General features: G+C 42.4%; 1 protein-coding gene across 6 annotated transcripts in view; it reads left to right on the top strand.

The window, feature by feature from the left end:
* The window catches only part of ptprua (protein tyrosine phosphatase receptor type Ua), a 246,327-nt gene that overhangs the window by 51,978 nt on the left and 177,332 nt on the right, over positions 1 to 17,017 (top strand). For all 6 annotated transcript variants that reach the window (XM_028598344.1, XM_028598343.1, XM_028598342.1 and 3 more), the window contains exon 2: positions 16,404 to 16,532. In XM_028598344.1, coding sequence (XP_028454145.1) covers positions 16,404 to 16,532 — 129 coding nt within the window. The remainder of the gene's footprint in view (positions 1 to 16,403; positions 16,533 to 17,017) is intronic.

The following is a 17,017-nucleotide window of genomic DNA, read 5'->3' as shown; positions in this document are numbered from 1 at the left end:
TTGTGCTGCTATAGCAGAAGGGTGCCCGATGCATCTTCAGCGCAAGTGGGATGAAAAATAAAAAGTGAGAGCAGAAGACAGAAGGGCTTAGAAAAGGGGAGTAAACGATGCCACCGGAAGGAAAGGATCAAGTGTTCCACAGGGCGTCTGAATCAAAGCCCTCTCTTCTCTCCTCTGCAGAGTGAGAGGGGAGGTGTGAGCTGTAATTAAGTCGAGGCAAAGACAGTGTGACTCTCTCCGAGGAGCACTGATCTCTTTCAAAAAGAGGCTCTCTTCGCCGTGCTTACACTGCCCTATTATGCCTTTTAGCATATTGTTTGTGTGCACAAATGTGAGTGCGTGTGCATGCTAATTGTTAAGTGCTATTGTGGTAACATCTGCCTTTTGGGCTTGTGTATTTTGTTTAACTTTTTCGACAGTTTTGGATTTCAGGGTGGCAGCGTTTTTGCACACGCTCAGTACATTAAAGTTTGGAACAGTACCAGGTGGCTCTCTCTTTAGCCTCCACAGAGAGTGCTGAATTATTTGCCTCTGATTCAACAAGGTGCTCAGGACCGATAGTCCTTCTCTATGGTGACTCCATAACAGCACACAGTTCCTTGAGACATTTTGGCATTGCAATCATGCATTAGTTTTGCGTTTTGTGAATTTTTTCATCGCAACCCTTTCAAAATGATATATTATTCGTGGGGCTACCTAGCTGGGTAGAGCGTGCGCCCCAAGTAGTCGGAGTCCTTGGCAGCGGCCCAGGTTCCAACCCACGGCCCTCTGCTGCGTGTTATCTCCTCTTTCTCTGCCCCCATTTCCTGTCATTCTCCAGCTGCTAAAACAATAATCTTAAAAAAAAACTATCGTATCTATCGTGTATATTTTTCTATCGCAATGTGGATAAACCAGCGGCCAAACGGTGTTGAGCAAACTTTACGTCATTTGGACAATGTTTTCTGTTCGTGTCGTTTAACATGGAGAGGGCACAACATGCACAAACAGTCTATATTTACACGTTTTTTCTCTATAATTTCACTTAAAACTGAAAGTTAAATAAAATGAGAAAAGAATTGTCAGTATTTAATTTAGACTATTTATATACATATACTATTTATTCATATAATTACTAGAAAAAACGCTATATCGTTATCGAAATATGGAATGAGCTAGAAGATTTTCTCACCCAGCCCTATGGCCTGGTTGACACCAGACCCTTCTCAGTTGTAACTGAGGGGGGGTTCTGGGGTAGGTTCATCCACAGCCCATTTCCAAAGGGGCGTCACCAACGGACGCCGCTCAAATGCCTCTGGGAGCAATTGGATAGTCCTTCAACCAATCACGGGTTGCTGCGTTTCGGTGGCCGTCATGTTGAAAGTAAATAAAAAGCTGCTCGCCGTCAGCATCGTGTAAAGCCCGCCTCAACGGTTATGATTGGTGCCTCGATTTGGAAAAATTGGAAATGGACTTGAATGGGCTCTTGGCCAGACGGACTTGCAGAGCAAATCTCAAATTTGCCGGAAGTTTGTCAGGGTTTTCCCAGGCTAAGCCCACTGGCCAATACCGGTGTTTCATACTTGCTGATATTGGCTCATCAAAGACATATTGCTGTCGGCCAACAGGTACAAAGACATTGCTCTACATGTATGCTTGTAGTTGGTGTCAATGTTAGTGTTTCCACTGGAGAGCACTGAAAAGTAAAATGACCCGCACAGGTCACCATTGCTTAATGAGAAATGTTTTTTTTTTTTTTTTTTTTTTTTAAATCAACTGATATCTATTGATTTTCTTTCCAATAATATTATCACATCTGCCTCAAAAACAGCATCACTGGGGACTTGATGGGGCCCATAATGCATCAGTAATAAGAGTGTATATAAAGGTAAAACACTCACAAGAGCCATTCTTCTGAATTGTGAGGATCCTGTCAGAAAGTTAAGAAGTCTTTGGCCCTGCAGCACACTGTCTGCATACACGGGGAGGTGTGCTACTGTGAAGGGTGTTGTCTAGCAGTTTGTGTGTTGGGATAGGGACAGCAGGGAGGCTGTGCAGTCAAAGCCCCGTCTCAGTAATGGAGGTCATGGCCCAATAGCTGGAGCACCCAGGGGACCAGCTGCAGCAGCAGGGTTGGGGCCTGTGGAGCTCTGCGGACAGGGGAGGGAGGGAGGGTTGTCATCTGGACCCCAGTATCTTATCTAGACATGTTCCAATACCAATTTTCCCTTCCTGTTACTGATTCCGATACCAGAAGTTGCGTATTTGGCCGATTCCGAGTACGAATCGGATAACGGTGCATTAAAAAAAAGGATACATAATATAGTTTTTAAACTACTACTTACTCTCTATCAGACATGTATAAAGTATGGGCCTTGACCAACTGCCACTTTGCTCGTTTGCAAGCCATGATGTCTCTCTCTCTTTCTCATGGGTGGGCCAAATTTTCTGGGCGGGCAAAGCAGAGAAAGGGGAGGTAACCTTGCTCCTTATGACCTCATAAGGAGAAGATTCCTGATTGGTCCATCTGAGCTTTCATTTTCTCAAATGGCAGAGCAGGATACCCAGGGCTCGGTTTACACCTATCACCATTTCTAGCCACTGGGGGACCATAGGCAGACTGGGGGAACTCATATTAATGTTAAAAAAAAACTCAAAAAGTGAAATCTTCATGCCATGTGACCTTTAAATACAGTAGTGAAGTAGTTCTACTTCATTACTATACAGCTCTGCTCTCTATGGATGTCACGTGATTGCTATCATTGTTGTATAACCGGTTCAATTCTTTTAAAACATGAACAAATACATACAGAGAATAAATGTCATTTTTTTATTATCTAGTTTGTCAGTCACTCATAATGGAAAAGAACATGAATAAGCTACTAAAAAGTTTTTTTTTTGGGGGGCTAAATTACGTAGTGTCGGATCGGTGCGTAGACTCTCATACTTACCGATACCAACATTTTACGAGAGGCATTTCAGGTACTGGAATCAGTAGGGCAACAACTCTTAATCGTATCGCTTGGTATTCTGGCCACTTTCACTTCCCTATTTGATTTTTCTTTGGCTACAACATGTAAAAATAAATAATAAATGGCTCACTGAGAGTCCTGTTCTTGTGGCCCGACCACCCGCGGTGAATACTAGGGGTGTGTGCATGACATATTCTGCACCCAGCGTGAGGAAGAAAGGCGCCAATAAATAACCATCACAGTCTTGCTGCAGTAGAGTTGTTTCCTCATTTGAGGCTCTCACATGACTGAGTTCATTCTGCTACAAGCAATTCCAAGCATTTCTCTCTTTTTTTTTTTTTCTTTCACAATTTGATTGTATGGAAATTAACATCAAAGTTGGTTGTCGTGACATCCTGCAAGGAGACGTGTTGTGTAAATCTATGCACGCCATTACCATAACTGCAAATAACATGCTGCAGATGGATGCAGGCTATTTTGGAGGCCTCTTTTTTTTTTTTTTTTTTTTTTTTTTTAAGTGATTAGGATCGGATGTTTGATTTAAAGTGGAGATACACCTCAGCAAATCACATTTTCTTAAACCCATTCATTAATATGTTGCTTCTAATTGGCAAGGAAGAATTTGAGCGTGGAGACAGCAATTATTTCCAATATGAATACATCGCCACTAAACCGAGATATAAAGCTTTCAACCAATGCATTTAGGTCACTCCTGTCGCAGGGGGCAAAAAAAGACTTGACATAACTACTTAAAGTGGCTTTCCGCGAGATGGGGAAAAAGTGTCTCCTCCAGCACTCTTGATTACATTTTATATATAACAGAAGTGTGAGCGTATGTGTCATTTCCCTCCCTTTCTCCATCAGTGAACAGACCCAGTGCTGTAACGCAGGTGCTGGGAAAAAAAAAAAATATATATATGCCCTCCGTCTTCTTAATTAGGCTGATTTGAGCCTCTTTGAACAAGGTCTGTTTTTATTCATCAACGTCTATTCATGCGCCCCTCTCCTCATGACATCTCTAACAATAGCATTAACTGGCTAAGCAGTGGGGATTGCGCGAGATGGAGCTACGTCAATGATGTCTCTGCGAAGGGGGGGAAATGGAAAGTGAGAAATGAAAGAAGAGAGCCTGGCCTAATGAAAAGTGCCTGCTATTGTCCGCCGCAGGTGCTTTGTGGTTATCTTTTCTACCCAAATAAACGGCTGGCAGAAGAATTTATACAGCGTCACCACGCTGACAAAGGGTGAAGTATATCTCTTACCCAGGAGCCTTTCTCTCTGCTGCTATCTATTTTCTATCTGGCTTGCTGGTATATCATGCAGCCGACCCTTTAATCTCGCTGAACACGGACCAGTTCATCTGTGCTGCAGTGTCGGCTCAGGTTAGACTGATACTTGGGGAACAAAACTGTGGAGAGACAGATTTTCCATCCGTTTCTAAACAGGAAACTAGTTCAATTTAAAGCACATTAGGTAATCAATGACCTTTAACTGTAGCAAATTCCTATCCAGTTCTCTGGTGCAACTCATTTAGCTGCATGTGTCAATAACCCTATCAGCCGCTGCAGGTATAGACCGTGGTTACTCTGTGCTGTGGGGCATTGACAATCTATCTATTACCTTCTTAAAGATACTGGCAGATGTTAAAGATGCTATTGGCCTCTGAAAGTACTGGCCTCGGCTGGCCCTGGCTACTGGGATTTTTTTCCCCGAGCTGCAGTTAGGGACTGGAACCATCATGGACCAGTAATTATTATTATTTATTACATTTATATAGCGCTTTATCATAGACACTCAAAGCGCATAAGGGGGGAGGGGGGGTGGGGACTGCTCTCTAACACCACTAATGTGTAGCACCCACCTGGGTGATGCACGGCAGCCATACAACGCTCACCACACATCAGCTATGTGATAATAATGTGTAATAAAACAATTTCACAAAAAAGCATATGCCCTCCAGTGCCAATCTTGCCTAACCAACCCGAGTGTGCAGAATGCAGTTAGAGGGAAATGGTTGGTGGATAGATTTTTACCTTGTCCTTTCATTTTGGCTTCTACCTTATGTCTTTTAACAGATCTCTGCATATGAATGCAAAATATGTAGGCAACGCGAGTAGATTTTGGATTGGCTTCCGTTTGTAGTTCAAGTAGTATTGATCAATCCCATTTGAGCGGGCTTTGGTTGCATGCAGGTAAATAGTCGGTGTGAGCCCATTTCGAAACCCATCGGCTATCATCTGACGCCGATTTATCTCTTTCAAACAGGTCTGTGTTCATATGCAGAGATATCTGTTTATAGAAATTAGCCGAAATGTCGTGTGGACCTAAAAGACCTAGACAATGTATAGACTGAGACTGTAAACAATGACCAGCGCATGAAAAAGGAAGTCTAGGCCTGGATATCCGGCTGGATGCACCGGAACCCCAGCAATACTGGACCTTGGATCCAGAGGCTTAATCGCTATCAGGCCGATGGGTTCCGTGATTGGCTTCTGCCCAATCTAGTGAATCAGAATATGGCCGGGTCGAACAAGATGGTAGGAGAAAGCAGAAAGGATAGAAAGAGGGGTGTGCATGAGAAACATGGCTGCAGCTTAGGTGAGGCATAGTTCATCCTCATTTAATGGAGACTTATGGCCAGGTTTGTCTCAGGTTGGACAGACATATAGCCATTACCACACCATTTACTCTACATTTACTGTATTGTGAAGGTCACAAGAGCACAGTGGTTCAGTCCATCAATCATAACATGATTGGATATCTCCAGTCAAATCCCCATATCCTGATAAATGACTGCAGCTGCAGCTCCGCCAAGTCTATTTTGATCGATCTCCCCACACATACGCAGTCTGTTTACTCACGCAGGCTATCGCAGCCGGCAGTCTCCATAACATCAGCCACCGAGTTACGTTTCCATTTGCTGATTTTGGCTTTCAGATAACCATACATGAATAAGGAACCGCCCCATTATTACCTGTTTGCATTTCAATACAATTTGCCTGATTGCCCCATGTTGCATCGGTGAGGCTCTCCTCATGCACGGCCATTATCACACACTGTGGCTGCTGCTTATAGCACTGATAGTGTTCTAATGAATTCACCACATGTACAGACAAACCACTCACAGGTAGGGATCGATCACTTCAAACGGAAAGACAATCAATGATTCAGTTCATGTTTAACCCTTGCATTTATTCTGTTTTTGTATGTGACAGACACTCCACACAAAAGACAATTGTAAATCATCTTGCATAAAACAAATCTTGAAAAAAAAACATGTTAGGGCAACGAATTAAAATGAAACGAGAATCAGTAAATCAACACATAGGAAAATGATCAAAGATGTACATCTTGTCCATTAATGACGTAGCTTTGAATTGTGTAAAACAGTGAATTCTCCATTAGATTATGTGTTCAAGAAATTTCTGAATGAACACCTTATCTTTTAGAAGCCCTTTATTGTAAAGGTTTATTCTTCCGTGGACGGTGAGCTTGACAGACCTTTACGTTAGATGCACTGCTCTCATTATTATTATTATTTTGTAAAAAAAAATCTAGTTTATAGTACTTATATGGAAATAGACTGCTTTACAATACAGGGTGAAATGAAAAGAACACAAATACTTAACATAAAGTAATAAAGTAATGCAACCAGTATAAATACAAATAATAATGCCAACATCAGAGTTGGTCTACAAAAATACCTCATCCGTGCAGCACTCTATAAAGGCAGGGGGGAAGTAAGTAATGAGTAAAGGATGAAAAAAAAAAAAAAGTCTAATCAAATATGTCACAAATGTTTTATGACAAAGAAAATCAGCTTTGTTGGATTTTGGTGATGTAAACATAACTTTTGTGGCAGCTTTAATGTGGCGTATACGTGGTTTTTGTGTGTGTGCGTCATCTATACATCTGGCCTTTGGTGTCTGTGTTTCTGTTCTAGTTGGTGTATTCATGTATGGCCTCGATACAGGTTCAGGTTGAAAAGAATAGAATTCAATGAATATTTTTAGGTATGAAAAATGTCTCGGTGGGACTTTGGTCTGAATACTGCGTATTGCTTTCGGCAGTGTCAGTCAACAACCCGTACTGGCCCGAACCATCCAGTTTACCGTGAGTGTTGTTTCTCTGTAATAGTACTACTCCATTCTTTTACCCATTCTTCTTTTCCGCCCCACTCGCTCCTGTCCTCCTTGTTGAGGCTTCTGAAAAAGCAGTGGCTGTTATTAATGGTCTATGAAGCAGTGGTGTTGGGATTATTCTTCTGCTGGCTCACTATTGATGAGCTGTACAGCTGTGTCTCCTCTCTCTCTCTCCCCCAAACGTAAGTAAACTTGTCAGGTCTGATTCATTGCCTGCACACGCTCAAATGCAAATCACACAGCAGCGGAGCTTTATCTCAAACCAAACAAAAGCAGCGGCAGAACATCCTGGATCCTGGGTCCCAGCAGAGCTGCTGTGTCTGAGAGGCTCTGATTAAAGCAGCGCCGGCAGAGCTCTGCTGCTGGTTACACAATATTAGCCGCTTCGCCTGCGGAGTTTGCTCTAATGCAATGGGAAGGGAGATTAACAGAGCTGCCGTATCAGCACAGGGTGAGTCAGGTTTCACCCGGTCAAGTTTAAAGTTACAATCTGGAATATCTCCGTTTTCGTTCCCTTTGGTGGCACTTATGGACGATAAGAGGTAATTGCAGGCGTGGTTTTGGATCTCACCACCGGAGATCCAAAGCAGTGTCGCCTGTGTGCACACAAGTGAGTTGAAGAGCGAGTCTCTGGCAGACCAACCACTGCTGGGTGACGGGAAACGCGTCACTGGCTGTGCGCCGCTCGTGATTTTTTTTTCTCCCTGGGAATGTCGCCACTAGGGCTGCAACTAACGATTGTTTCATTGTCGATTATTTTCTCGATTAATTGATTCGCTGTTTGGTCTATACAACTTAAGAAAACGGTGACATTTTTTTTTCCCCAAAGCCCAAGATGACGTCCTCACATGTCTTGTTTGGTCCACAACTCAAAGATGTTCAGTTTACTGTCACAGAGCAGAGAAGGCACTAGAAAATATTCACATTTAAGAAGCTGTAATTTTGACTTTGACTCAAACCAGGCGATTCATTTAATAGTTGACAACTAATCCATAAATCTTTGCAGCTGTAGTGGCCACCCAGTTTGTAATACTGCAAATGCGAGGGCTTTCATCAGTGGGGCTGCATCTCATGGCTCTTATTTTATAGCTTCCTCGACTCCTCGGCCCTCTGCTGAACCGGAAGTAGTTCTGTCCCTCGTCGGTGAAGGCCGTCTCAAAGCTCTTATTTCTGGCCCGAGGGACTAGGAGCGAACATCGAGGAGGGATCGCCCAGGAGCTATGAAATAAAAAAGCTCTAAAAACACATTTGCCCGTTGCCTCTCTCCTCCCCATGATTTCCTTCTTAGTCCCTCCCACCGAGTAGGCCCGGGAGAGACGCGAGGAGGGGAGGCAAGTGGAGGACTCGAGGAGGCAATTTAAGCAATTTAATGAGACGCAGATGAGCGGGTCATAGGCCCAATCGCCATTGTCGACGATGTCATCATCGTCGTCATTTGTGATAGATAGCGACTTAACAGACATTTATTAAAATGAAAATCTACGAGGTTATTACTTTAAGTAGGTTTAGTTTTAAGCAAGGGAAGATGAGTGACAAGAAGAGTGCTCCGTGTGTGTGAAGGAAAAATTTGCATTAGAAGTAGTAGCTCACATGCAGGAGAAATCTTTTTTTTTTCCTGAAACGTAAGAAAAACAAGCATCAATTCTGAGAGGCGAAGTCCAAGGGTCTCTGGAGGTTTCGATAGCATTTACAGTTCATGTTCTTCGAATGAGCAGCGAGAGGCAATCTTTCAGACTGGCAGCCATCCATATACTGTATACTGATTTATATTGGTTAGGATCAGCCGCCGCTCTGCCCTGCACTATGTTATCCTTGTAAGAGTAATTGCAAATGAGTTTCTTTGTTCAGTCTGTACATAGAGTTAAGCCTATCTGAGAGCTCCAATGGAACCGTGTGATCAGTGGAAACCCATTCTCATCTCAGTCTTCTTTGATTACCTCTTGGTGTTTGATACTGTATTGCTTTTCGAGACGAGGGCAGAAAAAAAAATCTCTTGTTTTCCATGAATCCTCTTGTTGTACTCTTATCTGTGATTTGTTTTAATTATTCCCGCCCCTCTTTGGCTTTGCTCTTTCTCTCTTGTGCTTCTGTTTGAGGGCTCTTCACCCAGCCCACGGGATCTGTCTCGCCCCTCTAATTCATGTCTCCCTCTCCAGGATAAATGCTATGTAAGAGGCTTGTGTTTTCCTCCCTCTCCATCACTACGTAGACCTATATATGATGTGCCGGGCTGCGCAGGCTATTAGTCAGGGCCGTGGTACTCAGTGTAGAAGCGGAGTAGGCTGGACAGTTGTACCTGGGGTCCATCACAACCACTTCAGGCTGGTCAGATCTCCTATTAATCTCCCTCCAGGGCCTCTTTCTGGCTCCTTCACCGCTTTGTGCAGCACAGCTAGTATGCTCCGCTACTTTCTGACTTTGATCCTACACAAACACTGCTAATAGGATTCAATTAACTGGCAGGTATTAGACTCCTGACTGGTTTTTGAAAGGCATCTCTTAAAATGCCGGTGCACCCAGATTACCAAAGCAAAACACATTTTCACACTTACATCTAGTGGTATCCAGATGTTTTAGTTTAAAGGTGCCCTGCCACACAAAACCGTTTTTCCTTGTATTTTTTTTGAAATATGTCCGGTCCATATGTGTTTGTGTTATGTAGTGAATGTGAAAATGAACTGCTAGCTCCTCTGTCAGCTCTAGCCACTGAAAAGAAATAAGCAGAGAAATCAGGCCAATTACAAAAGCTGGTCAGTCTGACATCACGTTGCCTGAGCTCATTACTATTCATTAGCTCGCCCACTCGCGCTGGGTAAAGGATGCTGACAGCCAGGCTCTCATTGGCTAGCTGTTAGCCAATCAGATTCAAACAGCTTAGCTTGAATATTAATGAGAACTGGCAGAAATCGAGCTGAGTCTTCCTGCAGGCTTTCTATGCCAAACTAGAATGGCTTGAAAATAGGTAACCAAGGCATTTTTTCCACAAAAAATGTTACAGAGTCCATGGTAGAACTTCAGACATTACCACAAAGTAATGAAATACGTGTGGCAGGGCACCTTTTAATTTGCCCAGGTGAGTAGATACACCCACACTAACACTATGCCACTTTGCACACATATATTATCATTTTTATCCTTTGTAAATTATTTTCTGTCATGAAAGACAATAAGGTTTTCTGAATCTAAATCTGAATATCTGTTGAGATTTTTGCCTCCACTGTAATACAATGGAGGTGAATGGAATTTGTAGGGCTAACAGTATTGATACTATAATAATAAAAAATTGTCAAACTATTATTTATTCAGTTCACTGAGAGGAAGCCTATTTTGCAGGAACACCCTGATCAGTACAACCACAGTCAGATCTGCTGGCCACTGAGCAGCTCCACTGGGGCCGTTTTGGGTTAGGGCCATGCTTAGGAGCACCTCAGTGGTGCTTATGAGGGAGGGACAAGCGGTGTTCTTTCACTTTCCCCACCCAGATTTACCGGTCTGGGGATTGAACCGACTCACAAGTTCGCTTCTCTAACCCTTAGGCCACCACTGCCCAATACCCACAGTCTTCACTGGAACTACTTTTCTACCGAAGAGAAAGTTCCCCTTGCATGCTTTGTGCTGGGGGCCAAGCATGTCAGAGACAGAAATCTCGAAATCCAAATACAGTCAACTGTACAACCAAGAGTCAGTTACAATAGTTTCTTAGGGGCGTCCCATTGCCCTAGTGGTCTACACCATGTAATTTCAACATCCCTGGTTCCATTCTGGCTTGTTGCATGTCATACTCCATTGTCCTCTCCTCATGTTTTCTGTCTGGCTGTACTTTAAACTGTCAATAAATTCAAAATGCGCAATATGTTTTTTGTAATTTGGGTGAACCGACCCTTTAATGGCTTAATCCCCTTAGAAGCCAAGGCGAATCAGGCATTTTAAGTATCTATTTTGATGCTTTTGCTTAAAGACATTAGACATTCAAATCAACATACAGCATCTGACTCATTTTCAGTTCTTCTGTAAGAAAGAATGGGCTTGCGATAATAACGTCAACCTTATCATTTAAGATTGACCATTTTATATAATAAAAGCAATAATTGGGTTTTCCCCTCAGAATTCTGACACATGATGGGAAAGCCTCTGAAACAGTATTTAGACCGTCACTGAGAGGCGTATTAATGAGATCTTTAGCCGTCTCATACAGGCTTTGCCGGCTGTTGAGTAAAATCCCCCAACACCACGCAGAGGATTTCTCTGATCGGCGCTCTCATATAGAAATAGTAACAAGAAAAACATTTCATTGCCTACTTATGTGGAATCTGATGAAACACTGCAGCAGATTTAGGATGGGAGCAATAAAGTGACTTGGATATGAACCTCCGTAAGTGGATATGGATAGCGCAAGTTAATGTCTGGTTGTAAAATACAAGTTGGGTGGGTCTGCTCGAAGAACAAACTCTCACTGCTTATAATTTTTTTCTTTGCCAGGTAAGAAAAAGAGCAGAGAATGTGCTAAAAGTTAAGACAGGAGGACATGCCCAACATAGATAACACATTTGGCAAATTACCCCTCCTACCTTTTCAAAGAGGAGTGCGCCTCGTTCTTCCGACATTTCATTTTGTTTTCCTCCCTCTTTGTTCTCTTCCTGAGAACAAAGTCAACTGTGACAGTGGCTCACTAAAGTTATCTCTCGGGGCCCCGTAGTCCACGTCTCTCGCTGCTGCTGCTGGCTCTGCGTGGTGGCGCATTGCTCGGGGAACCGTGCCAAACGGCTCGCCTCTGATAAGCAATTAGCATTCTCAAGGCTGCTTTCTCTCACATTCAACGTGTTACTACGTGGAAATTTGATCAATCTTAGTCCCGCGTTGGCTAGAGTCCCTGATGCTGCGATGAACACTAATAAATAATTTATTTCCACAGTCGTTAAGGCCCGTGTGACATTGACATATTCATTATAATTTCATTCGTTTTTAAGTAAACATCAAAACAGCAGACGACCTCAGCTAACCACACACACATTCAAAGAAATGCACACACGCACACACATACACACATCAGTAAAAATTCAGCAGAATGCGCATGGCTTTTCTAATTACATAGGCTTGCCCTCCTGCTGCCAGAGACGCACATTTGAGCACTGAGAGGAAAGTGTGCGCTAAAAGCAAAGGAGGCTGGGAAGGATGAGTCTTAATGAGGGGAATCAGTGGAACGTGTCTGATGGTGACATTTCTTCCTGGAGCTGGAGGGCTCTCAGCGAAAGGCAGGCCTTCACCGTGGGGCCTGCTCCTCCGCTCAGCCCTCTCATCCTCCGATAACGGGGCACGGCGCAGCACAACAAGCCGTCCTCACACAGGATGCAATTAAAACTGTGATCTGCTTACACGCCCGGAAACGCTGGCTCGGCTGCAGGCGCAGGGGGAAGAGGGCCGGGGCGGTGGGGACGCTCGCTGGTGGTGGGGCGGGGGATATTTGTTTGTCAGCAAGGAAGGGCAAAAGCGGTGGTCCAAAATTAGCAGTCTTAGTAGTTTATTGCAACATATAATATTTCTTCAAACTCAAAACGCATACATTATTAAAGAAAACAGATGGAGCCTCTGAACAAAAAGCACCATCGGGGGAGTAGGCCAAACGGGATGCTACTACTGTAAGTAGAAGCTGACACAGAGTCAGGGTTTCTCTTTAATCCCAGCAGCACTGCTGCCAAGCCTTAATGCGATCTGTTAGTGAGCAGAGGCCTGGGACCGCACTGGGCTCAGGGCGTTTGGAAGTAGATAGGACTTAGTTTTGAAGTTAGCTAAAGCTGCGAAAGCAAGACCATGGCTGCTAAAACTATGATTTATTACAACTTGGATTAATTATTTGTTACTCCACCCATCGGTTCTATCGATTATGATGCCATTGGTTAAGGTTAGGCAGAGAGATGTTCCGATACCAGTATCGGTATCGGCTCCGATACTGCCTAAAACGCTGGTATCGGTATCGGGAAGTACTGGAGTTTATGCACCGATCCGATACCACGTAATAAAGCCCTAAAGAAAATCTACGTTAAAGTAGTTTATTTATGTTCTTTTTCCGTTATAACCGACTGTCAAACTGGAGAATAAAAGAAAGTTGTACGACATTCATTGTTTGTGTTTGTTCATGTTTTACAAAGAGTTTAACCTGAGCCAGACAGACAACAAAGATAGAAATCATATCACATTCATACGGGGATTGTAGTATACAGCTGTTATATCATATCACATCCATACAGGGATAGTAGTATACAGTTGTTAAAACATAATAAAATATATGACCCACTGGTATCTGATCGGTACTCGGTATCGGCCGATACGCAAGTTCAGGTATCGGAATCGGTATCGGGAAGCAAAAAATGGTATCGGGCAATCTCTAGTTGGGCATTGACCTCGAATTGTTAAAGTGAAAGAGCCCCTATTATGCCTTTTTTGGACTTTCCCCATCTTTTAGCGTGTTATATAGTTTTATAAGTAAGTAAGTATAAAACACCGCCCAAGACGATTGTGATTGGTTTAAAGAAATGCCAATAAAACAGAGCATGTTTTTCTCCCATCCTGGAATCCTGTGTGGACTAGCCAGACCTTCCTCCGCAGCGCTGTGGAGGAATGTCAGTCAAAGCGAGACTAATCTAACTTAAGTTTCACTCCGCAGTTTTCTCCCTTGCCTCCCCTCAATAATAGGGGGTTATTGGAATGTTTTGATAATTGATACATTTTTCATCAGTTTTATATCATTGTGAAGTAAATATTGTGTGGTTTGGACTAGTATATGGACAAGACAAGCAAATTGTGATGGATTAATAGTTTACAATTGTATCTTTAGCTCCAGCACTAAAGGGCATATTGTGTCTAAACCATGCGTAACAATGGGAAACATCATTCTGTGAATGAGACCAAGCTGAGCTTAAAGCACGCACACATGCATGACCACAAATTTGTCCTCCGAAGTTCAGACTATTCATCTTTAGATTTGCTGAAGTGCACCTCTGTTTTCTGACCAATTAAACAGGAACACACCATTTTGTCCCCTAATTTGACAACCAAGCTGGTGGCTTTAAAAGCCTGTGGTTTGTGTAATAATGGCAGAATAGCGAATGCAACCATTAGAGGCCAGACAGGGTTGGGTCACCTTGGCCGACTAAGAGCCAGGCCGTTGTTGTCCTCCATCAACTGAAGAACCCCTTTCACTGCCCTGCCACTGCGGCCCATTATTTCTGACTATTTAGGTGACCCGTGGCTGTTGTGTCATTTTCACACCACAGGGCTAATTGCACCAAATGGCGGTAGTTTTTGAGGGAACAGATGAGCTAGGCATTCCATGCTGCCCGCCTGGTGCCAACCATTAGCTGTAATTTAGCTTATGGCTTCAAATATTCTCCAGGAATTGATGTATTAACACATTTAAAGTGAGCCTGTGGGGATGTAACTGAGCAATCATTTCTCTGGTGTTTCTCTGAATAGGGACTACAGTGGAATGTATTCATGTACCAGTGTACTCCTGCTAGCAATGAAGGTTTACTAATGGCTACATGTTTTAGATGTTACAGTTTCTTTGTAACTAGGTCTGAGATCCATTGTTATAACACTGTATTTATCAAGCTTCTCAAAGTGCCATTTTAGACTTTAAGTGCTGAGAATTCATGAAATGTACAACTACTTTGAAATTGAAGTATAAAATCAAGTTATCAAATTTCTTAAAGCTAAGAATCACTATTACTCTCCCAGTTATTTAAGACAGCTCCAGAGGTCTCTCCAGTGGTTAGGAGGCTTGTAATGGCACAGAGGAGACAGAGACGTGCGCCAATCTTTCAGAAGAGGAAGAATGTTTTTGAAATGTTTGAGCAGTTAATCAAACGGTATCGTTCGGACAGAGCAGGCATATGTAGGCAGGTCAGTTAACAGCACACCGGTTTAAAAGTTGTAATTGAGACATGGTGGAAAACATGTTTACCTTTCATTCCCAACCTGTATATCATAATGTATTCTATTGAAAACTCTTGATTGTCAAATGTGTTGAATGTAAACTCCTCTTAGGAATTTCACCAGACAATGTGAATTTATCTAAGAATATTCTTAAATGAGGAAATCTATTCAGTGATTGGTCCATGCCTATGTCGTCATCCAAAATCCCGTTTGTGGTACAACAAAGTGTCGTGAGTCATCTCTAAGACTGACACTTAAAGTGCCCATATTATGCTCATTTTAAGGTTCATAATTATATTAAGAGGTTATGTCAGAATAGGTTTATATGGTTTAATTAAAAAAAAAACACCATATTTTTGTTGTACTGCACATTGCTGCAGCTCCTCTTTTCACCCTGTGTGTTGAGCTCTCTGTTTTAGCTACAGAGTGAGGCATCTCACTTCTGTCCCATCTTTGTTGGGAGTCGCACATGCACAGTAGCTAGGTAAGGACTACTAGCCAGTCAGAAGCAGAGTATGAGGGCGTGCCACGCTAGCAGCTAGGCGAGCATTATAACGTGTGTTACAAAGTGACCACGTTTGTCTCTGAAGTAAAGGCTGGACTACAATAGAGCTGTTTGGAGCAGTTGGTGAACAGTGTTTTCTGTTGGAGATGGTAAGTCCCTTTGGGGTGGACTTTGGGCTTTTTCACTTTGTAAACCTATAACAAAAAAGATATATAACACAATAAAGGAAAGGGGAAAAGCCAAAAAGCATAATATGAGCACTTTAAGATATAGTCCTACACTTCACTTAAATGACCACTGAGAAGCTTGATAACTAACTTTTAAGTGCAGCTTTGAGCCAAGAGTAGCCCTGATCTGTTGATCTTCTATATAGTCAGTTCTACAGAACTCCCCCAGGCCTGTTTTTAATCAGGTACAGAGGTCCAGTTATATGGAACAGTTCCCTTCGCAGTCACTCCTCATTTATGACAACTTTTATTGCTGGAGTACAGCACTATATAAATGTCGTTATGGTACAGTGTATAGGCTAAACACAGTGTAAATATGTTACTGTAATATTTTTTTTCTTCCTTGTTTTCTATCTGTAGTACCCCTTGTCTGGAATTTTTATTATTTTTCCTTTATATATTTAAAAAAATATGTATGTTAATTTGCAAATTTGTGGCAAGCATGTAGAGCTTTCTTTAATTCAATGTTAGGTGGGTTCCATTTACAAGCCCTCAAAGCTTTTTTCATCCCACCTATGCATTTTATTATGTTATTGTATATTCCTTCTTTTTCATATGAAGAAAGAAAGAAAGAAAGAAAGAAAGAAAGAAAGAAAGAAAATCAGTTTCTCCTCTCCTAACACATTGTGTTCTTTGCTCGCTGTAGCTGGCTGTACCTTTGATGAGGACTCGGACCCCGGCCTGTGTGAGTACCGGCAGGGACAAGATGACGACTTTGACTGGCAGCTGATCAGGACCTACAACTGGCCACACCCGACCCCGGATCTTCTACGAGGTAGAACTCTAATGGGCCAGAACGCATCACCTTGGTGGTCTTGTAACATATAATCCAGTTTCAGTACACTGTAAAAAAGGGCTGGGTTTAAAAATAAAGAATTTTTCCGATTTAAATAGATTTTTGTTTGAATGACTCGATATGGATTCATAAAATCCCGAATCGATCTTTGTATCATATGAAACTCTAAAACCTAAGGAATCCAAGGAAGTACCAACTACAGAACTGTAGAATCTCTTTCAAAGTTTTGCAACTGAAATATCCCAAATAGACATTAAATTGGAAATCGAATCGGAGATGTAATCTATTCGAGACCTTATTAATCGGAATTGATTCGGGAAATCAGTGGAGATACCCAGGCCTACTGTAAAGCATCGTACAGGATTTTACTGGAATCGTCTAACTTTTTGTCAATAAAAGAAAGAGAGTTTATTCAACTTATCAAATTAGGTTTCTAAAGAAGCATGATTATAAGCATATTGAAA

The sequence above is a fragment of the Perca flavescens genome, chromosome 14 (genome assembly GCF_004354835.1).
Source record: "Perca flavescens isolate YP-PL-M2 chromosome 14, PFLA_1.0, whole genome shotgun sequence".
Lineage (NCBI taxonomy): Eukaryota > Metazoa > Chordata > Actinopteri > Perciformes > Percidae > Perca > Perca flavescens.
Note: the sequence above shows the minus strand (reverse complement) of the source record. Positions and strands in the feature narration are given on the sequence as shown.